This window comes from Poecile atricapillus, chromosome 5 (genome assembly GCF_030490865.1).
Source record: "Poecile atricapillus isolate bPoeAtr1 chromosome 5, bPoeAtr1.hap1, whole genome shotgun sequence".
In the NCBI taxonomy this organism is placed as follows: domain Eukaryota; kingdom Metazoa; phylum Chordata; class Aves; order Passeriformes; family Paridae; genus Poecile; species Poecile atricapillus.
The window spans coordinates 33,790,816-33,812,671 of NC_081253.1; the positions used below are offsets into that span (position 1 = coordinate 33,790,816).

The window sequence follows — 21,856 nt, forward strand, 5'->3', positions numbered from 1 at the left end:
AGCATCCACTGAGGGCAAAGGAACTTGGAATACTTTTCTAGTTTTGTAACTGGACTCTGGGAGCCTGAAAGTTCATGAGGATCCTTGGAGCTGAGCACACAGAACTGTGTCTGCTGCCCTTTATAAGCTGCAACCAAAGTAATAACCAATACAATGAAAGCATATGCCAGCAAGTTAGAAAAAGGCATCTCAAAAATCACTGAATCTGAGGTAGAAACATGACTTCTCACTGGGGGGGTTTTACTCAGGGCCGTGTCATTAGCACTTGAAGGACATTAGGCATACTTCTGGTCTAATTTTTCAATCTCATTTCATCCAATGAAGAAGCAGCATGAAGAAAGGCATAGAAATGTGTATAACTGGAAAGTTACCTGGCCAACATGCTACTGACTGAGACTTAAAGGCTGATGTTGACCCACACTAAGACAGACACAAAACCACAAAAAGGAATAGTGGCCTGTAGTTTCCCAACTATAATAGAAAAAAATTCCCTTTCCAGATGAAGGAGCCTATAATTACTTGAGAGTCTCATCTCCAAAACTTCAAAGGAGAAAAGTTTGATTTAGAAAACAAAACTTTGAAAATCAATCGCCATTCAGCCAATTTTGAAAGTTTGAAACTGAAATTTTCTTGAACACCTCTTGAAATGAAAGAAGCTACTACATTCATTGACACACTGCATTTTTCACTTCAGCTATTTCAAATAAAAGTTTTATAGCTGAGAATGCTACAGTTCATTACCTGTTTAGTGCACAATGGTATAAAATATCCTTATAGGTTGAATCCCGGTTGGTAAATGGTTTGAATCCTACTTTGGTAAAATCAGCAGTACCTGCTCTGTCAATAACACTTCAATAAACTTAGGCAACAACATATTTATCAGTTAAGAGTACTGCTAATAGTTTTTCCTAACAGAACTCATACTTGTTTAAAAAAAAAATCTAAGAAAAGAAACTTAATTTTTATTAATGAAATAAAGAGTTAAAAGGTTGCTATGACATTTAGAATAGTATGCCAGAGGTAACTGTAAAACAGCAACAAATCCCAATTTTAAATAATTCACACATACTAATAACAAGCCCTGTCCCTGGTAGATAGCTCTGCATAGTGTTCCTCCTGCAAGTCACCAATCACCTTTCCAGAGGGGGAAAAAAATTAAAGGCATCAGTAAATTTAGCTGCCAATTTAAGCATTTCCAGCTTACTGTGAAGTAATTCACAGAAAGCAATTACAGAGGAAAAGTCAGTGCTGACATTTTTTCACAATCATGCCATCAGAGCACAAATGGGGAAAAAGCACTTTTATTTACACTTCCTCAGTTTGTAAAACCATGTGTACACTGCCATCATTTAAAGTGCAAGCTACATGTCTTCTGAATAAACTGAAGGCATAACAGGTGCTCTGTAAGATAAAATACTGCCACCAGTAGTTATACAACTAACTACAAGTGCCAGTAGTATAGTTCAAACCCTGACCAGCTTAGTGTGTTACTCCCTCTTGTGTATTACCAGCCAAAAACATATTCCATTGCTTTAGATACAATACTTTCATCTTTCCTAGGAGTTTGTCTGTCAGAAACCACCTAGAAGGCAGGGAGAAAAACAGAAAGAGAAAATACAGAGAATCAGTTAACATGCAGTTAATAGTTTTTACACCAACCATTTACTTATTTTTTTCCTAAGCGCTACTATATTTTAACAAAATACGTTTGAAATATTTTCAAAACAAGCCCTTAATTCCTGGAAAAGTGAAAAGTCATTAACTTAATACTTTTTATTATTATTTTAGAGACTGAACAGACTGAGCTTGTACTTGAACCACATTGTTAAAGAACTGACAGTAAAGGTAAGGTCACATTGACGTTAATGTCTGTACAGCCTCAAAGAGCTAAGGGGAGACAACACAAAAACATGTTTCTGTTTCCCTCAAAATACCTGATAGTCACTAGTGGAAGCCTTATATGCTGTTGCAAGAGGTCTCATTGTAGAAATCCTTGCAGTATTATTTGCAGGTTGTATTGGTGTGCCAGCAGATTTTGTAGGTGGAGTGAAAATCGAAGACATCAGGGATGTAGAGCTTCTTTCAAAGTTTTCCATCACACTCTTAAATAGAGAGTTTAATTAAACAAATACTGAAAAGCAGTATTCCAACCTTTATTGTCTAAAATTATCTACTATTAACATTTTTTTTTTTATAAAACATACATGGATCCCAAAAGATAAAAGGTGTACCAGTACAGAACATACAGGTACACATGACCAGCGAGCGTTTTCCTCACTGCAATCATGTTGAATTATGCCATTGCAAAGTAGTGGAGGGTTGAAATCTGTTCACTGTCTGTACTAAATGTCAACCAAGTTTGAAACAATGTAGAGGAAATACATTGTATGACTTGCAGTAAACTTCAAGGCTCCATTTTGTAAGCCTGTGTTTAGAAAGGAATGCATGTTGAATGGAAGAGGTAGCAAGTGACTTGATGGGAACCATCAACAAATCAGAGAAAACAAGATGGTAAATAACAACCAGCCTGGGGAGATGTGATTTGGTGGATTTAGACTCAGTGGAGCATAGGATTCAGCCAGGCTAAAGACAGCAAAACTTCAGCAGCACATTTGGTAGAAGAGCACTTTCCAAAATAAACACTAGGACTGGTGTGCACTATGGATGGCAGCTGACTCTCTGCTTAGCACAAGGGGAGCCCATGGAACTAATACTTTTAAATCAGAAGCCTAAGCACTGATGTCAAATCCATCACATCTAGTTTTCAATTCCAGGAAAGTCTGACCAAAACCAATCCTTCAATGGATTAGTCTCCTGAAATCTTTTGCCTCCAAAACCACAAATTAATGACTGTGGGTTTATTTATTGGTATATGAAAGTGAATACTATCCACAAAGACATAATGAGAATTCAAAAGCAATGAAAATCAGATGTCTGGCAATTATAAGTCTTAGATCATTACTTCTAGAGCTTCAGCTTACCGACCATTCATTGATAAAAACTGGACAGCAAAATATTAAAAAGGCTTGGACGGACCACCAGCAGAAGTCCACAGAGAAAAAGGCCACAGAAGTACTTGCTTCTGAATTTTATTGAGTGTAAGAAATGTTTCAGACTGCTAAAACTTCAGAAATTCAAGTTTAATTTCTAGGGCTGCCTTCTCAGACCAGCTTGGAAAGCTTACATTACTCTTTAGTATTGTGTATCCTTAAAGGAGACAAAAAAAAAATAATCTGTGTACTATAGAAGAATGACTGTTATTTGCTTAAGCTAATGTACAGTACCCAGTGCAAAGCACTGCAAGAATTACAGGTCTAGGTATTGCCAATACCTAGACAATAACAGCTCATGTTAATATTAAAACTACAAGACAGCCTTGTCTACCCCTAACTGCTTCTTACAAGAGAGTGACATGTTTTCCTAGGGGAAGCTGGGAGAACAGGATTGGCATTTTCTTGCTAACAAATTTTCAAAGAATTAAGATAAATCCAAGAGCCAGAAGCACATAGTCACATAACAAATAGAGAGGTACAATTAGGCACAGCAACAATCTTAATCTGCCATTAGGTATCTACTGCAGGCCCTAAATGCCACAAATTCCAGTCAGGAAACTTATCTCAATTGTCTCATATTATGGTTTCACTTCCTTGTCTTGTACAGCAATATAATGTTCATTGTAACTTCCAAGAAGCACAGAGATTGCCCATAGTGATCCTTCTCAGCAGGAGATGTTGACAAATACTTAAGAAAAAGCTTATATAAATGTGTAACAGACTATATCTATATAGATGAACTACCTACAATTTGCAATTACTAAAGAAAAAAATTTAAAGAGATCAGGAAAAATAAAAAGAAAGACCAAAAGCAAAGTGCCTTATATTTAACTAAAAGCAACTATTAACTTACTTTGTCTATACAGGGCTTGACACCAATCATGATAGATTCACCAAAAATTCTTCCGTCTTTGCTTAAGGCTTTCCGGGCTTGAAGCTTAGACTGATATCGAATATGCATCCAGTTTCCTGTGTTGGACATCTGAATGAGATTAAGTGAAAATTGTGAAATGTAGTTTTTTCAAAAATGCTTAATTCACAATGTTTTCTGATGTGTCAAACTAAAACATACCACATGCTTTAATATGTTTCCATACTGAGCAAACTGTAGTAGAATATAGGAAGCTGATGCTTGAGGAAATCTGAAAGACAGAAAAAAAAATACTCAAAAAATTTTGAGTAGCTGCAGTGACTTGAGAAATGCGACTTTCCAGACACTTTACCACACACCCCAAGAGCAGAATGGTGTTTTTCTATCTAGAAAAAATAATGTGTAGCTCAAGTTCAGTCGTCTCACTGAAATGTAGGTGTTTGCTTGCTTTAAGCATAGCAGCACATACCAATGTCAGACAACATCAATGCTCAAGTATTTTTCTCATATTCTGTAAGGACTTCACCCATGTTTTTCTGATACTTTGGAAATCAACTTACCCAAATACAGTTACCCATGTGTCATCAAGTTGATCTTCTGAAGTAAGGGAATCACCTTGGGTATAAAAAGGATCTAGCTGAGCAGGAGATAGTGTGGTCTTCTTAGGCTGCCCAATACTTGCAGGACTGAACATGCTTGAAGCTGTTAAATTGAAATAGCATTGTTTAACAAATTTCTTTTGCAAGACAGAGGTTTAAAATAAAAGAATAAATTCAATGTCAAGCATTTTGCTTGTATATGGAAGAGTTTGATGGGGATTTACTCACACACAGAGAAAGTAAGTCAGTCATTGTCCTGGGGTGACAATGGTATCATTTGGGTATCCCCAATTGCCTGTTTATGTCACATATTAAGTTCTGCACTTTTAAGACTGGCTCTGAGAGCAAAGTGGGGAAGAAGAAGCCGCAGTTTGTGTCCAGAAGTGGCACTCACTCCCCCACATGCTGCTCCTGGACTGTGCTGTCTGCAGCATGGACAGACAGCGGCACAGAGCTCTCCTTTGCTTTTAGCTGGTTTTTAGCTGCCTGAGGCAGGGAAGTTCCCTGGACTGCTTTTTGCCTTTTTCCTCAGATCTGTTCAAACCTGCTCTGGACTGAAAACCCAGACAAACACGGGGAGCTCACGCCTGTGGCCCACCGGGGCCTGGGCACTTTCCAGCACCACAGGGACTGATGAGAGACTGAGAGAGCCCAGCTACAGCCCACAGCAAAGACTTTCTGGATTTGCCATCTCCTCAATCAGCAAGAGGTTGTATTGTTTAATTTTGCCAAATAGGAACAGGCCAACAATAAATTTTAGCACCAGCTTCTTACACAAGATATCAAACCTTGTGAAGATGGAAGGCAATCCATCAATCTCAGCTTCTTCATTCAATTACAACCACCTCTGTGCTCAGCTCAACACCACATTTGGAACAAGAAAAACTGCTTGAAACTCTGTCAGTCTCAGAATGAATAATTATTTCCTACTAATACCCATACACCTTTGTAAAGCTAAGAAACACACAACCTCTTCATAAATTAGCAAGGAATGGATGTAGCTTTAACAGTGATGATTTTTCTGTATTAAAGAAAGCAGTAAGGAAAGAGAGTAGAAACTTTGACAGGACATCTACCTGCTCCCGGTGTTAATGGCAGAATTCCAACTGATGGGCTCTGTGTTAAACTAAAACTGGCCTGCATTAATATACAGAAAGAAACAAATCATTCTTATAGGTAGACTGCTCACATCAAGAGAGACAATTTTCAAGTGATTTAAACATTCAGGTAATATTAACTGTCTGCCTTAAGTTATTCCTAATTAAGAGTTAGGACAGATTTTTGCATGTATATTTAATATAAGATTGCCAAGGGGTATTAATGAAAAGTTATTTGACAATATATATGACATTTGCTTTGTGAAACAAAGTAGCTTTAAGTATCAATATTCAGAAACCCTTTAGTTTACTTTCTCAAAATAGTCATGTCACTATTGCTACACTGTAATAATTCACACATTCAGGTGCATCCTGATAAGAAGGATATTTGTATCCTAAGTTTATCAGCATTGTCACTGCCTAAGGGGTTCAGAAATCATGGAAACATAACCTTCATTGGTACAGAGACTATTACTGGACTTACTTTCTTGCTCAGCTATTTAGTGCATAGAAAAAAGTATACTTTGAGTTTTAAATGGTAGTAGATGTTTTCTTTTTAACACAGGATTTCAACACCCAAAACAATTTTAGTCTATCTTTAGCCTGAATAGTGGCATTTCTTAAATAATGATCAAACAGCCTGGAGTACCTGTAGACCTAGCAACATATGCTCAAACACTTTTTGAAATTTAATATCCAGTCCTTTAAGACACTATAGGATTCTGTCCTTCCCAGAGAACCTCTGCCTTCAGAATAAACTTTTCAGAAGGCAACACTCAATAGAAAGACTGCTCATTCAGTGAAAAATGTTCTCCTAGCAGCAAAAGGGTTCAGTGAAAAAGGACTTAGCAATGCCTGATTAGTCAGTTAAGCAGCAGAGCTTATTACAAAATTTCCCTTGTAAAAGTTTAGTGTTCCTCTTTCAAAATTAACCCCAACTGTCTACCCAAACTTTGATCAGATATTTTTCTCAGAAAAAAATTCCTTCTGTTTCTGTAAGTGCCTGTATTGCCTTCTAGAAGATAATCACAGAAACACAAATTTATTAATGTTGGATAAGATCTCTAAGATTGAGTCCAACCATTAACCTAACATTACCATCTTGACCACTAAACCATGTCCCCAAGTTCACTTCCACTCATCTTTGAACACTTTCGAGGATGGAGAGTCTGACACTTCCCTGGGTGGCCTGTTCCAATGCCTGACCACCCTTTCAGTGAAGAAATTTTTCCTGATATCCAATCTAAATTTCTTCTGGTTCAATCTGAGGCCATTTTCTCTTGCCCTATTACTTGTTACCTGGGAGAAGAGACCAGTCTCCACCTTGCTACAACTTCCTTTCAAGCTGTGAAAGGGCCCTTCTGTCAATCAGCAGCCCAATAAATTTACAAAAAAGTGAAAAGCTGACAAACAAAGCTGAATTCGTACAAGAAAGCATAACTGAGGCATGACTTGCATTTTTCATTTCCTACTGTATCGAAAATTGGCAATAACATGAATTTGCTTCATGACCACAGCTCTTGTTTAGTCTATACAGGAACAGGTAGGCTGAACAACCCAGACTAAGCAATAGCATGATCAGAAGGGTCACCAGTCATTTTGCTACAGCAGTTTATACAATAAGTTTGAGAATTCACTGTGGCAGTGAGCTGCCTCACATCTTCTGCTAAGAACAGGCCAGTATCCAAGACACTTACTGGTCTTCTTGAGGACAGAGGTGTTGATCCAAGCCCAGGACTAGATAACTCATCGTATATGCTCCTAACTGGTGGAGCACCACCTTTATCTTTATGCGAAGGGACTACTGGTTGTGGGGGAGACCCTCCTGCAATTCAAAGGAACAAGAGAAGAGCATGAGAAAACTTGTAATTTTGCTTTGCTGCTACTTGTCCTGGAAACTTCAATAGTAAATTCAGCCATGCTCTCATGTTGATTGCTGTTGAGACTGTTTGTTTCACTGGAGGTTTGCAAAGCCATCTGTCCTACCAAGCTCTTCAGGTTTGAATGCTGTAGGTAGGAGCATCACATGTGTCTCAAACAGCATCCTAAAAAAGTACCATTTAGAAGTTTCAGACCTCTTATTAACCCATTATATTCACTGTTTACATGTTCCTTCTCTGAAGTTCTGAGCATTGCTGTATCTTTCAATTTTAAGCCAGGCTAGAAATCTATTTCAATTGCTTCAGAGACTAACTTGCCTATAGTACAGATGCAAAAGCATGATTTTCAAAAATTGAGATATCCTACATGTTAAAGAACCATACCAAACTGCAAAGACATTGCACATTACTTTCACATTCCCACTGCCAAATTCCTTTGCTTACCATCTAATTTCACATTAAATAAGAGCATAAGCTCTTGAAAGCAGGGACTAGCTTGACTACAGACAGGATGAAGTTAAACCAGCTGCCCTCCCATTTTGTAAACTTTGGAACTTCCAGTATAACTGAGAATTAAACTTCTTGAAAGAACTTGATGTATCCTAACACTTTGTGTGGATTTACCCCAGGGGGGAAAAAAAAGAAGTAGCTTGCATCAAGTTTTCATTTGCAAAATGTTTGGAAATCAAGTTTTTCCAAGGTTCTCTTCAATCCTAAATTCTGAGCTTCAAGACTTCACTCTGAACTATTTAACACGTATGAGAACTGCTACTGTTACATGGAATAATAGTCTTTCTGAGGTTCCTGAACATGCAGCAGTCCCGTCACTCATAGCATTCTGCTCTCTGTTTCTCTGCCAGGAGAACATTGCTGGGGTGTTCAATAAGTCATGTGCCATCAGTTACACCGCGTACCGCAACATCTTCCCGATCTGGACGCTGGGCCGATTCTGCCGGCTGCACCCCAGCAGCCCTCTGGCTGGGCAGCTGCCAGCCAGAGCCAGACCCTCAGCTGAGGCAGGGCAGGAGGAGCAGGGAGCCCTGTCTGCTTAAACCTGGACCTCTGGGGATGCCATGGCCCTGGACTTGTCTTGGATCCCGGTGTCTGCATGGGGCCGTGGCGGTGTGTGCTGCATGGGATATCTCAGTGCTGACCTTAGCATGTGGACTGCTGCCCCTGCCAGGAATGGGTGCTGCACTGGTGCTGCAGAGCCTCTGCGTGCTGTGGAACCTCTTCTAAACATTCCCTTTCTAAGTTTTTTTCCAGGTATATTCTCCATCTCCAGATGGGGAGTGAAGTGCCTTTTCAGACCATTTTGAAGATCTGACGAAGCTGCCAAACTGTGTTGTATTTGACATCTGGACAGACTCTCCTCGTTTGCAAGGCTGTCTTTATTGTCACAGGCTGTCTGTCTATACCAATAGTGTGGGATTTGGGGTCTCCCCTGTGCCCACCATCGGGGGTGGGGGGAGGCACTGCACAATCCCTGCTGAGCTGAGCTCTGTACTGTGGGTGCCAGTGATGGCCTTTGAATTGCTTGCTCTGCTCTGGAGCCCATGCTGGGAGGGGAAGGACACCTGTCCTCCCCCAGCTGGTGGCACCTAGCTTCTGCAGGTGAAGTCACTAGCAGCCCTTGGAAAAGGGGCAGCTGAAGCAGAAAGCTGTGAGGTGGTTGGCACCATGGCCCCAGGGCTCCAGCCTTGCCCCAGCACAGGCCATGGTGCTGTGGGGCATTCACAGGTCATTGTCAGAGCTGGATATCAGATGGGATAATAAATTGCTAAGCGTGATGCAAGAGGAACTTCACTGTGTTCTCCTTTCTGTCTGCTAGTGTGTGTCCCAGGCAGAGGGGAGCTGGCACAGCAGCCTCATGTCACATGCCTTGGGTTGCCTGTCCCCAGAAGTATGAGCACTGTATCTACCAAACCATGCTGGGAGCCTGTGCCTCCTCTAATGCATTTAGCCCCAGAAAAATATAATCAAAGAAGCAGCTCAGTAAACGGGGACGATCACTTCCCTCATCCTGCTGCTTACACTCATGTGGGTAAGCAAGCTAGAGAAATTTATTTACTTAAGAAGATTCAACTCAGGCTGTCTCAACTCAGCCTGTCAGGTTTAACATGACATGAGCATGACTTGAAAAAAACCTTTAGACTTAGTAATACCAGAATAAGGAATCACCCCTGTGCAGGGAAGCAATAAGGAAGAATATCTGCTTTAGGGCATGAAACACAGAACAGGTTGTCTCATCCCAGAGTTCTCCCTATCTTTTGCACTTCCCTAGGTTCCTCCCTGGTTCAGCAGGGAAAATCACTGCTCCCACCTGTCCATCCCCTTGCCCAGCAGGCACCCATTTGTGTGTGGACATGAGCTTCTGGCCACAAGCAGCCAGGCAGCAACCGGAGCATTGGGCACCAGACGCTGGGCTGATGTTTTCTTCCATAAAGCAAGAAAAACAGTCAGAAGAACAGAAGGAAATTTGACAGTGTATCTCTCTAAGAATCTGATTGTCCTATGCAAGTCAACAGTGGATGACTTTCTTCTCTAAGAAATGTTTACATTCTTGTCTCCTGGGAAGATGTTTCATACGATTATGGGTCCTCTATTTTCACAGGTGCAATTCCTTTCTCATAGGAACTTGTTAGGCCAGCTGTGAGCTGTACCCAGCCGAAGCAGCAAGCCTGAGCCATGGTTTTATAAGGCCTTTCTTTTGTAAGAATATACATGCAATATATGCAGTAAACAGCCTCCTGCAGAAAGAAGACATCAATGCATGTTGTCTTTAGCTGCCCTCTGGCACAGGAGTCCCCTGGGGCAAAGGTCTCTGTGGTAGGACATGGGCACCAGCATTGGCAAGGCTTGGGGAGTGGCAGGGACTCTGCCCCCCCTGTTGATTTCAGTACTCCCCTGAAAGGGGTCTGAGCAGCATTTGTGCCCTGGGCCACACATCCCGTGTCTGTGTCACACCCCTGCGTGTATGCCAGCCACCCAGCAATGGGACGTGTCCCAAAGAGGCTGTGGTGGCTCCTGTGGAAGGCCCTGGTGCCCTTCCCACTACAGCCCCATGGGGGCTCCTTCTGCTGCCCTGGGCAGGCAGAGCAGAGGAGCATCTGCTCGTTTATTGTTTGAGCAGTTTCTAATGTCCCTATTTTTCAACTTTGTTCAACACTTGGGGGAATGTCTTCCTCGCAAGCTGGGGCAGTTTGGGTGTGTCCTAGGGCTCTTTGTGACACAGTGCACCATGGTCACCGTGGGATGGGAATGGACAGAGTGTAGAAGGGTGACCCTTTGTGACAAGTCATGACATAGGTGCTAGCGACGACACAGCCACGCCACAGTGCTCAGTGCATGCAGCGAGACAGGACGGGACAGAGCAGTGCTGTGAGGAGCCCCCACACAGCCAACTCATTCTTTGCTGATCTGGAGCTTTCCCAAACTGTTACTGTTTCAGGTGACCTTGAAGCCAGACTGTGGCACTTGGTGACCATAGGCTTCTCAAGTTTTCTTTTTTGCAGGTGCCCTCAACACCAGTCTGTAGGAGTTGCCGACACGGAGCCTTTCCAAAATGTCTCCTGTCACTGTGGCAGGAGGTCTTGAGGCCAGACTGCAGGACTTAGTGTCCTGTAGCCTTCCCAAGGCTTCTCTTTTGTAGGTTCCTTCAAGGCACAGCTGCAGCCCTTGCTGGACCTGGAGCTTTTCCGAGGAGCTTTTCTCCCCTGCAACTAGGAATAAATCCAGACTTTGACATGGCAGAGAAACGCTCCAACCTTCCCAAGAAGGTGGAAGAATGCGCTGGTGGTGCCCCACCACAGCAAGGTAATGAGATGGAGCAGCTCCAGCTGCTGCAGAAGGGTGAGTGGCAGAGCTGGCCCACAGGGCTGGTGCCTGCAGCCAGCTTGGCCCTGTTCCATCCCATCCCATCCCAGTGGACGTGCCCACGGATAGGACAAAACAGGGGCTGGGGCTGGTCCCCCTGGCAGCCATTCTCCATCCTCAGGGCATCCTGAGGCTGTTCCTGCCTGGGCACTGCAGGGCTGGGCTGTGTTCTCCAGCCTCTTCTGCAGCTCTTTCAGCTCTGACATTCCTTGCTCTTTGCCAGATGCAGGGAGGGACCTGACAAAAGAGCAGAACTCTGCGCGTAGCAGCTGGTGCTTTATAGGCCAGGTACTGAGAACCATCCCCACCTTCTCAGCCAAGCAGCACAGTTGGAGCACTCAGTGGATCATCCCTCTCTTCCCTATTGTTCCATCTTTTGCAGATGTTTACGAACAAAGGCGCTTGGTGTCGAGACATGATCACCATGTTGACCAAGCGTGAGGCAAAGCCTGACCCTGCACCCACTCAGAGCATAGCTCCTGCTCCCAGCATGGATTCTTTTGGAGACAGGCTTGTCTCCAGTCCAAATCAAGTAAGCAGCCTGTGGCCAGGGCTGGGTGTCCCCAGGAATTGCATGGTGCCTCAAGCCATTTCCACTGGGCCTCCTCAGCCTTTGAGTTCAACCCAGTGTGGTGGGAAGCACTTCTCAGCAGAAACTGGGGAAGCTGCTCCCTCTGGCAGCTCTCCAAGTCTCCCTGTGCCTTCTCCAGGTGCCAGGTTTAGTTAGGAACATGCATCAGAGGCTCATGTCCAGTGAGGCTCCAGACGACAGGCTGTTCATGGACATCCTGAGGCTGACTGATGCCCACCCCACTGATGTGGCAGTGACCCTCCTGCGCTGTGCCCCATCGTGTGATAGGTACAGAACCCACCTGTCTTGAGGGCTCAGGTCTAACCAGCCTGTAGGGCCCATCACCCTGTACAGCCAATCCAGTGGGGTCTTCTAGACAGGCAGATTTCCAGGAGCCACTGGACCCTCCATTTCCCAGCCCCTAAGCCTCCTGCCATGCTCCCTCCCTACCCCTCAGGGCACTGTGGCTCTGTCATCTGGATCCCTGTGGCTGCCCAGGCCATGGTGCTCTGGCTGAGACCCCCCTGACACACAGCTCTGGTCCTACAGAGGTGCTGCAAGCATGTGGAAAACCATAGCATCATCAGGAACAACACTGGACAAGGTGCTGCCATCACTGCTCTCTGTGCTGGAGGGCTGGCCACAGCAGAGAATGTACACCTCAGATGGAGACAATACGGATGTATTTTCCCTGGCTGTGAGTTTCTGGAACTGGCCTTTGCTTGCACCCAGGTTGCCTCTCCATCCTCAGGCGCTGGGCTGACACCTGGGTTTGGGGCAGGTTTGGGGACACCAGGCCAAGTCTTCCCTGGTCTTCCCTGGCCTCTCCCTTGCACACTCAGCCCTGCCACTTGGCACTGAGTGCTGTCTCTGGGTGGTTTATCCTTTGCAGGCAACCAGGGTGGTTTGGGAGATTCTCCGCCTGCCCTGGTGCCCAGAGCCGTTTATGGAATATTCCCCCCATCTCGTCGTGGCTCTGCTCTTCCAAGTTTTTATCAGTACAGAGCAGGTGCCAGAGGAGGTTGATAATTTCTGGAGGACATGTCAGGAGGAACACGGCCTTTCCACGAGCATCAACAGGTGCTCCATCCCAGTCCTCCTGTCACTGCCACGGCCCCAGGGCTGCAGCCTGGGCTCCCAGAATGACCTGGGTTTTGCTCTGCACACAGGTTTGCAATGCAGACTTTAAGGGCGCTGTTCCACCATCTGCGCTGTGTGCATTTAGTGGTTGCAATGGAACGCAAGTGTGGTTGGGACACGCTGCTCTGTGTTGACACCCACCACTATGCTGTGGGTCTGCTGGCCAGGTGAGAGCCCCTTCTGCCCACTGCCCCTGTCATTTGTGCCCAGGGTGCCCTACACAGTTCCCATGGTCATGGGCCAGAGAGCCTTGTCACAAAGAGACAGATGAGCAGATTGGAAAAGGGAGAGGAGGGTGCCCAGTACCAGCCACCTGCCAAAGTGCCCACAGGGTGCTTGGGAAAAGATGAGACCTCTGTCAGTCCTGGGAGAGGTTTTCCCACCCATCTCAGGGTTGACGGTGCCTCTTTCCCCCTGCCAGAGAGATGCGCCGTGTCTCCATCCCCTTGTGTTCGTGCATTGCACTCCGCCTGCTCAGGCTGCTCAACCAGGAGGAACCACGCTGGGAACTTGCTGCTATGGCCTTCCTTGTGGAGGTGAGCCCGATGGCCAGCGCTGCCTTGCTGAGCTGCTTCCCACCTCTCTGCCCTCTCCTAGCTGTGGCTGCCTGGGACAGTGCCCACAGGCTGTGCTGCTGCCTTGGCTCAGCCCTGTGTAGTTCTGAGCTCCTGCAACTGGACACCCTTGGCACTGCTCTTTGCTTTTCAGGTCCTGGAGTGCCTGGACTTGAATGAATGGGGTGAAAACCTCCTGGAGATCATGACAAAGCACCTGAAGAGCGAGTCCAAGGAGGAGTGTCACCTGGCACTCAGAGGCCTCGTGGTGCTCAGCCAAGATCCCTTGATGGTGAGGAGGCAGTGGCTGAAGCTGTGCTGGCAGTGTGGGGCTGGGGAAAGCAGCCTCTTGGGCTTGGCTGGGCTTTGGGAGCTGTGGCAGCTGCTCCCAGCTCTCCTGTGTCGCTGTTTAGCTGCCCGAGTGCTTCGGGAGAGGCCTTTGGCCTCTGGGCTCCATGGCAGCAGGGTGGGCCTGCACCACTGGAGCGGTGTTGGCAGTGCAGCTGTTCATGGATTCATACCACAAACATGTATTCCACACAGACCAAAAAAATGTGCAGCCTGTCTGCAAGCTTGGTGCAGCTATTGAAGAATGCAGATGGAGAGGACATCAGGTTGACCCTCACTGTGTTCAAGAACATGCTCCTGAAAAAAGATATTCTAGTATCCAGCCCCACGGCCCCGAAACTGGCTGAGGCTCTCCGGCCCCTCTTTGACAATGTAAGGCTCTGTGCCCCCAGCCACGGGCTCTGGGTGCTGCCCGAAAGTGTGGTGCCCTGTGCATTTTCAGGCCTGTGCACAAGGGAGTCTGGAGAATCCAGTGCTGAGTTTTTTCCTTTCCAACAGGACAACAGCCACATACAGCTGCTCTCCATTCAACTCTACCAAGAAGTGATGGAATTGGTAGTGGAAGAGGGAAAAAAGCCCTTGAAGGTGTTGGTGAGCGACAGCTTGCTGCCGCTCTTCTTCTATTGCCATAGTGAGAACAGGCGTGTGGCAGAGGTGAGGACTCCTGGGCGCTGCTGTCCCCATGGGAGGGGGCTCAACTGTCTCCCCACACCCTGGCACCTCATGGGCTCCAGCCTCCTCCTGGCCTTGGCACAAGGACATGGGTCCTATTCCTTGGGCTGTGGTGCCATCTCTGGGTCTCTGCTGCTCTGCAGTCTGCTCGGGAAACACTGCTTTCAGCACTAAGCTTCCTGAATAGGAAGGATCTCAAGCACCTGCTAGAGACAGAGGACCCATGGAACTTTGGCGAGCGTGTGGTAAGGACAGCCTGGAAGCCCCAGTTCCAGCCTGGAGAAGTCTCCTGCCTGTGGTGCCCAGCATGTGGGGCTGCACCTAGGGGCACCAGCTTTGCACCCCACATGCTGCTCCTTTCCCTGGGCCACATGAGCTCTTCTCCAGGCTCCAGTGGCCCCAAGCCAGATGCTGATGGAGCACCCAACCCAGTTGGCTTCTGGTGTGGGGTGGTACCATGGCTCCCCAGGCACCCTGCCCCCTCCAAAGCCTGGTGCCAGTGGCTGCTGGCCAGGCCTCAGGGCTGTGTGGGCAGGGGAGGTAGTGCTGGGCACAGGGAGTGTCTGGCCAAGGAGCAGAGCCCGTGCTAACACTTCCCTCCATGCCCTGCCGCTCTCTCCAGCTGGCAGAGGACAGGAGCCAAGCGGGCAAGCACCTGCGGCAGGCTCTGCCATACCTGGAGAGCCCAGAGGAGCCCGTGCGAGAGGCAGCCATCAGGTCCATTGGTGAGCTACATGCCCTGGGTCTGGGTCCCTCCCTTCCCCATCGCAAGGAGGATCCAGGCCAGGGGCCATGACAGGCTCTGTGTTCCCAGGGATTGCCAGCATGCTGATGAAGGGGCAGCAGGAAGAGCTGGAGATCATCTGTGAGGGTGAGTGAGGCCAGCAAGGTTTCAGTGGGAGCTGGGGGGGAGGCTGCAACTCCTGCCCTGGCTGCAGAGGGCTCTGCTCCCTGTGTGGACGAGGGGTGGTGTGGGCAGAGCACAGAAATGTTTCAGGGGTCTGTGGGATATTCGTGGCCAGCACCTTCCAGCCGATCCTTGTTGCCTCCTGCTTCCTCTAGGCCATGGCAAGAGCTGGGTGGACTTTCAGGGTCCTTTCAGGGGGTTTCCTCACTCTGACCATGGGTCTGTTCTCTGTTTCAGCCCTTCAAGCCCTTAGCCAAGATGAGAGCCCCTCCAAGACAAACCTGATAGTTCAAGCCATGTTGAAAGAGCTGCATCCCTAAATTCATCTTCTGCATCAAGACAACCAGGACAGCACCAGACCCCAAGCAAGAGGAGACAACCCGGAGCTCCAGGCACAGCTGATGCTGGGCACTCCTGAGCTTGCCTGGAAGCTTGGGTAGCTCCTGGCCTCCTTCCCTCTTTACTGATCCCTCCCTCCAGCCCTCAGACCCTGCCCGTTCCCTTCTTCTCCTCCCAGCTCATCCCTTTGCTTTGCTTGCTATTAATAAACATTTTCATCAATCAACATTTCAGCTTCTTTACCTTATTTGTATCATTGTGGAGCTAAAGTGGAGCCAAACCTGAGCTCTGGAGCACACAGGCCCCGTCCTGCTGCTCTTTTCTGTGCTGTGTTTTGTGCAGAGAGGAAAAAGGGCAGATCAGGCGGGAAAGGTCCCTGCCCTGAAAGTCCAGTTTCACAACATTGTTGAATTAAAGGTCTTGCTGAACACACTGAAGGTCAGCAGTAAGACAAAGATTTGGATTTTAGAAGAGCCAACTTCAGTATTTTCTGAATCTGGCTGAGAGGGATTCCATGGCAAGCATCCACTGAGGGCAAAGGAACTTGGAATACTTTTCTAGTTTTGTAACTGGACTCTGGGAGCCTGAAAGTTCATGAGGATCCATGGAGCTGAGCACACAGAACTGTGTCTGCTGCCCTTTATAAGCTGCAACCAAAGTAATAACCAATACAATGAAAGCATATGCCAGCAAGTTAGAAAAAGGCATCTCAAAAATCACTGAATCTGAGGTAGAAACATGACTTCTCAGTGGAGGGGGGTTTACTCAGGGCTGTGTCATTAGCACTTGAAGGACATTAGGCATACTTCTGGTCTAATTTTTCAATCTCATTTCATCCAATGAAGAAGCAGCATGAAGAAAGGCATGGAAATGTGTATAACTGGAAAGTTACCTGGCCAACATGCTACTGACTGAGACTTAAAGGCTGATGTTGACCCACACTAAGACAGACACAAAACCACAAAAAGGAATAGTGGCCTGTAGTTTCCCAACTACAATAGAAAAAAATTCCCTTTCCAGATGAAGGAGCCTATAATTACTTGAGAGTCTCATCTCCAAAACTTCAAAGGAGAAAAGTTTGATTTAGAAAACAAAACTTTGAAAATCAATCGCCATTCAGCCAATTTTGAAAGTTTGAAACTGAAATTTTCTTGAACACCTCTTGAAATGAAAGAAGCTACTACATTCATTGACACACTGCATTTTTCACTTCAGCTATTTCAAATAAAAGTTTTATAGCTGAGAATGCTACAGTTCATTACCTGTTTAGTGCACAATGGTATAAAATATCCTTATAGGTTGAATCCTGGTTGGTAAATGGTTTGAATCCTACTTTGGTAAAATCAGCAGCACCTGCTCTGTCAATAACACTTCAATAAACTTAGGCAACAACATATTTATCAGTTAAGAGTACTGCTAATAGTTTTTCCTAACAGAACTCATACTTGTTTAAAAAAAAAATCTAAGAAAAGAAACTTAATTTTTATTAATGAAATAAAGAGTTAAAAGGTTGCTATGACATTTAGAATAATATGCCAGAGGTAATTGTAAAACAGCAACAAATCCCAATTTTAAATAATTCACACATACTAATAACAAGCCCTGTCCCTGGTAGATAGCTCTGCATAGGGTTCCTCCTGCAAGTCACCAATCACCTTTCCAGAGGGGGAAAAAAATTAAAGGCATCAGTAAATTTAGCTGCCAATTTAAGCATTTCCAGCTTACTGTGAAGTAATTCACAGAAAGCAATTACAGAGGAAAAGTCAGTGCTGACATTTTTTCACAATCATGCCATCAGAGCACAAATGGGGAAAAAGCACTTTTATTTACACTTCCTCAGTTTGTAAAACCATGTGTACACTGCCATCATTTAAAGTGCAAGCTACATGTCTTCTGAATAAACTGAAGGCATAACAGGTGCTCTGTAAGATAAAATACTGCCACCAGTAGTTATACAACTAACTACAAGTGCCAGCAGTATAGTTCAAAGCCTGACCAGCTTAGTGTGTTACTCCCTCTTGTGTATTACCAGCCAAAAACATATTCCATTGCTTTAGATACAATACTTTCATCTTTCCTAGGAGTTTGTCTGTCAGAAACCACCTAGAAGGCAGGGAGAAAAACAGAAAGAGAAAATACAGAGAATCAGTTAACATGCAGTTAATAGTTTTTACACCAACCATTTACTTATTTTTTTTCCTAAGCGCTACTATATTTTAACAAAATACGTTTGAAATATTTTCAAAACAAGCCCTTAATTCCTGGAAAAGTGAAAAGTCATTAACTTAATACTTTTTATTATTATTTTAGAGACTGAACAGACTGAGCTTGTACTTGAACCACATTGTTAAAGAACTGACAGTAAAGGTAAGGTCACATTGACGTTAATGTCTGTACAGCCTCAAAGAGCTAAGGGGAGACAACACAAAAACATGTTTCTGTTTCCCTCAAAATACCTGATAGTCACTAGTGGAAGCCTTATATGCTGTTGCAAGAGGTCTCATTGTAGAAATCCTTGCAGTATTATTTGCAGGTTGTATTGGTGTGCCAGCAGATTTTGTAGGTGGAGTGAAAATCGAAGACATCGGGGATGTAGAGCTTCTTTCAAAGTTTTCCATCACACTCTTAAATAGAGAGTTAATATAATGTAAACAAATACTGAAAAGCAGTATTCCAACCTTTATTGTCTAAAATTATCTACTATTAACATTTTTTTTTTTATAAAACATACATGGATCCCAAAAGATAAAAGGTGTACCAGTACAGAACATACAGGTACACATGACCAGCGAGCGTTTTCCTCACTGCAATCATGTTGAATTATGCCATTGCAAAGTAGTGGAGGGTTGAAATCTGTTCACTGTCTGTACTAAATGTCAACCAAGTTTGAAACAATGTAGAGGAAATACATTGTATGACTTGCAGTAAACTTCAAGGCTCCATTTTGTAAGCCTGTGTTTAGAAAGGAATGCATGTTGAATGGAAGAGGTAGCAAGTGACTTGATGGGAACCACGAGTTCCTCAACAAACCAGAGAAAACAAGATGGTAAATAACAACCAGCCTGGGGAGATGTGATTTGGTGGATTTAGACTCAGTGGAGCATAGGATTCAGCCAGGCTAAAGACAGCAAAAATTCAGCAGCACATTTGGTAGAAGAGCACTTTCCAAAATAAACACTAGGACTGGTGTGCACTATGGATGGCAGCTGACTCTCTGCTTAGCACAAGGGGAGCCCATGGAACTAATACTTTTAAATCAGAAGCCTAAGCACTGATGTCAAATCCATCACATCTAGTTTTCAATTCCAGGAAAGTCTGACCAAAACCAATCCTTCAATGGATTAGTCTCCTGAAATCTTTTGCCTCCAAAAACACAAATTAATGACTATGGGTTTATTTATTGGTATATGAAAGTGAATACTATCCACAAAGACATAATGAGAATTCAAAAGCAATGAAAATCAGATGTCTGGCAATTATAAGTCTTAGATCATTACTTCTAGAGCTTCAGCTTACTGACCATTCATTGATAAAAACTGGACAGCAAAATATTAAAAAGGCTTGGACGGACCACCAGCAGAAGCCCACAGAGAAAAAGGCCACAGAAGTACTTGCTTCTGAATTTTATTGAGTGTAAGTTTCAGACTGCTAAAACTTCAGAAATTCAAGTTTAATTTCTAGGGCTGCCTTCTCAGAACAGCTTGGAAAGCTTACATTACTCTTTAGTATTGTGTATCCTTAAAGGAGACAAAAAAAATAATCTGTGTACTATAGAAGAATGACTGTTATTTGCTTAAGCTAATGTACAGTACCCAGTGCAAAGCACTGCAAGAATTACAGGTCAAGGTATTGCCAATACCTAGACAATAATAGCTCATGTTAATATTAAAACTACAAGACAGCCTTGTCTACCCCTAACTGCTTCTTACAAGAGAGTGACATGTTTTCCTAGGGGAAGCTGGGAGAACAGGATTGGCATTTTCTTGCTAACAAATTTTCAAAGAATTAAGATAAATCCAAGAGCCAGAAGCACATAGTCACATAACAAATAGAGGGGTACAATTAGGCACAGCAACAATCTTAATCTGCCATTAGGTATCTACTGCAGGCCCTAAATGCCACAAATTCCAGTCAGGAAACTTATCTCAATTGTCTCATATTATGGTTTCACTTCCTTGTCTTGTACAGCAATATAATGTTCATTGTAACTTCCAAGAAGCACAGAGATTGCCCATAGTGATCCTTCTCAGCAGGAGACGTTGACAAATACTTAAGAAAAAGCTTATATAAATGTGTAACAGACTATATCTATATAGATGAACTACCTACAATTTGCAATTACTAAAGAAAAAAATTTAAAGAGATCAGGAAAAATAAAAAGAAAGACCAAAAGCAAAGTGCCTTATATTTAACTAAAAGCAACTATTAACTTACTTTATCTATACAGGGCTTGACACCAATCATGATAGATTCACCAAAAATTCTTCCGTCTTTGCTTAAGGCTTTCCGGGCTTGAAGCTTAGACTGATATCGAATATGCATCCAGTTTCCTGTGTTGGACATCTGAATGAGATTAAGTGAAAATTGTGAAATGTAGTTTTTTCAAAAATGCTTAATTCACAATGTTTTCTGATGTGTCAAACTAAAACATACCACATGCTTTAATATGTTTCCATACTGAGCAAACTGTAGTAGAATATAGGAAGCTGATGCTTGAGGAAATCTGAAAGACAGAAAAAAAAATACTCAAAAAATTATGAGTAGTTGCAGTGACTTGAGAAATGAGACTTTCCAGACACTTTACCATACACCCCAAGAGCAGAATGGTGTTTTTCTATCTAGAAAAAATAATGTGTAGCTCAAGTTCAGTCGTCTCACTGAAATGTAGGTGTTTGCTTGCTTTAAGCATAGCAGCACATACCAATGTCAGACAACATCAATGCCCAAGTATTTTTCTCATATTCTGTAAGGACTTCACCCATGTTTTTCTGATACTTTGGAAATCAACTTACCCAAATACAGTTACCCATGTGTCATCAAGTTGATCTTCTGAAGTAAGGGAATCACCTTGGGTATAAAAAGGATCTAGCTGAGCAGGAGACAGTGTGGTCTTCTTAGGCTGCCCAATACTTGCAGGACTGAACATGCTTGAAGCTGTTAAATTGAAATAGCATTGTTTAACAAATTTCTTTTGCAAGACAGAGGTTTATAATAAAAGAATAAATTCAATGTCAAGCATTTTGCTTGTATATGGAAGAGTTTGATGGGGATTTACTCACACACAGAGAAAGTAAGTCAGTCATTGTCCTGGGGTGACAATGGTATCATTTGGGTATCCCCAATTGCCTGTTTATGTCACATATTAAGTTCTGCACTTTCAGGACTGGCTTTGAGAGCAAAGTGGGGAAGAAGAAGCCGCAGTTTGTGTTCAGAAGTGGCACTCACTCCCCCACATGCTGCTCCTGGACTGTGCTGTCTGCAGCACGGACAGACAGCGGCACAGAGCTCTCCTTTGCTTTTAGCTGGTTTTTAGCTGCCTGAGGCAGGGAAGTTCCCTGGACTGCTTTTTGCCTTTTTCCTCAGATCTGTTCAAACCTGCTCTGGACTGAAAACCCAGACAAACACGGGGAGCTCACGCCTGTGGCCCACCGGGGCCTGGGCACTTTCCAGCACCACAGGGACTGATGAGAGACTGAGAGAGCCCAGCTACAGCCCACAGCAAAGACTTTCTGGATTTGCCATCTCCTCAATCAGCAAGAGGTTTTATTGTTTAATATTATTCAATTTCTGTTAAATAAAGAGTTTTTTCTACTTTTCTCCAAAGAAATCTTTTTTCCCAGAACCAGCTGGGGAAGGGGCCACTGGGGTTTGCTTTCTGGACAGACCCCATTCAGAGGTTGTCTCCCAGATTTTCCCTAAACCAAGACACACAGGTATGCATTCAGTAGC

General features: G+C 44.3%; 3 protein-coding genes across 3 annotated transcripts; 1 reads left to right on the forward strand and 2 right to left on the reverse strand.

Moving 5' to 3' along the window:
• Positions 1 to 1,285: 1,285 nt before the first annotated feature.
• LOC131579936 (nucleoporin NUP35-like) lies at positions 1,286 to 8,422 on the reverse strand. The gene is made up of 9 exons (XM_058840524.1): positions 8,415 to 8,422; positions 7,607 to 7,665; positions 7,318 to 7,445; positions 5,600 to 5,660; positions 4,485 to 4,626; positions 4,126 to 4,195; positions 3,907 to 4,035; positions 1,935 to 2,102; positions 1,286 to 1,582 (listed from the first exon to the last, which is right to left on the reverse strand). The coding sequence occupies exons 1-9, from the start codon at positions 8,420 to 8,422 to the stop codon at positions 1,505 to 1,507; spliced, it is 843 nt and encodes a 280-aa protein (XP_058696507.1). The 3' UTR covers positions 1,286 to 1,504.
• A 1,681-nt stretch (positions 8,423 to 10,103) lies between these two features.
• On the forward strand, positions 10,104 to 15,888 carry LOC131579937 (maestro heat-like repeat-containing protein family member 7). Its single transcript, XM_058840525.1, has 14 exons — positions 10,104 to 11,352; positions 11,759 to 11,908; positions 12,087 to 12,235; positions 12,497 to 12,644; positions 12,840 to 13,027; positions 13,117 to 13,254; positions 13,509 to 13,623; positions 13,796 to 13,933; positions 14,185 to 14,361; positions 14,488 to 14,643; positions 14,805 to 14,906; positions 15,284 to 15,386; positions 15,476 to 15,532; positions 15,806 to 15,888. The coding sequence occupies exons 1-14, from the start codon at positions 11,320 to 11,322 to the stop codon at positions 15,886 to 15,888; spliced, it is 1,737 nt and encodes a 578-aa protein (XP_058696508.1). The 5' UTR covers positions 10,104 to 11,319.
• A 1,660-nt stretch (positions 15,889 to 17,548) lies between these two features.
• LOC131579490 (nucleoporin NUP35-like) lies at positions 17,549 to 21,058 on the reverse strand. Its single transcript, XM_058839486.1, has 5 exons — positions 20,920 to 21,058; positions 20,561 to 20,630; positions 20,342 to 20,470; positions 18,364 to 18,531; positions 17,549 to 18,010 (listed from the first exon to the last, which is right to left on the reverse strand). Exons 1-5 carry the CDS (start codon positions 21,051 to 21,053, stop codon positions 17,933 to 17,935), a joined length of 579 nt encoding a protein of 192 aa, XP_058695469.1. The 5' UTR covers positions 21,054 to 21,058; the 3' UTR covers positions 17,549 to 17,932.
• Positions 21,059 to 21,856: the final 798 nt, after the last annotated feature.

Excerpts from the sequence above, each read along its gene's own strand:
- LOC131579936 (XM_058840524.1), bottom strand. Across the intron at positions 4,196-4,484 it reads ACATGGGTAACTGTATTTGG|ATTTCCTCAAGCATCAGCTT; the intron begins GTAAGTTGATTT and ends TCTGTCTTTCAG. Across the intron at positions 1,583-1,934 it reads CTTCCACTAGTGACTATCAG|GTGGTTTCTGACAGACAAAC; the intron begins GTATTTTGAGGG and ends CCTGCCTTCTAG.
- LOC131579937 (XM_058840525.1), top strand. The coding sequence starts at position 11,320 with ATGAGATGGAGCAGCTCCAGCTGCTGCAGAAGG. Across the intron at positions 12,236-12,496 it reads TGTGCCCCATCGTGTGATAG|AGGTGCTGCAAGCATGTGGA; the intron begins GTACAGAACCCA and ends CTGGTCCTACAG. Across the intron at positions 14,907-15,283 it reads GGAACTTTGGCGAGCGTGTG|CTGGCAGAGGACAGGAGCCA; the intron begins GTAAGGACAGCC and ends CGCTCTCTCCAG.
- LOC131579490 (XM_058839486.1), bottom strand. The coding sequence starts at position 21,053 with ATGTTCAGTCCTGCAAGTATTGGGCAGCCTAAGAAGACCACACTGTCT. Across the intron at positions 20,471-20,560 it reads GAAACATATTAAAGCATGTG|ATGTCCAACACAGGAAACTG; the intron begins GTATGTTTTAGT and ends AATCTCATTCAG. Across the intron at positions 18,011-18,363 it reads CTTCCACTAGTGACTATCAG|GTGGTTTCTGACAGACAAAC; the intron begins GTATTTTGAGGG and ends CCTGCCTTCTAG.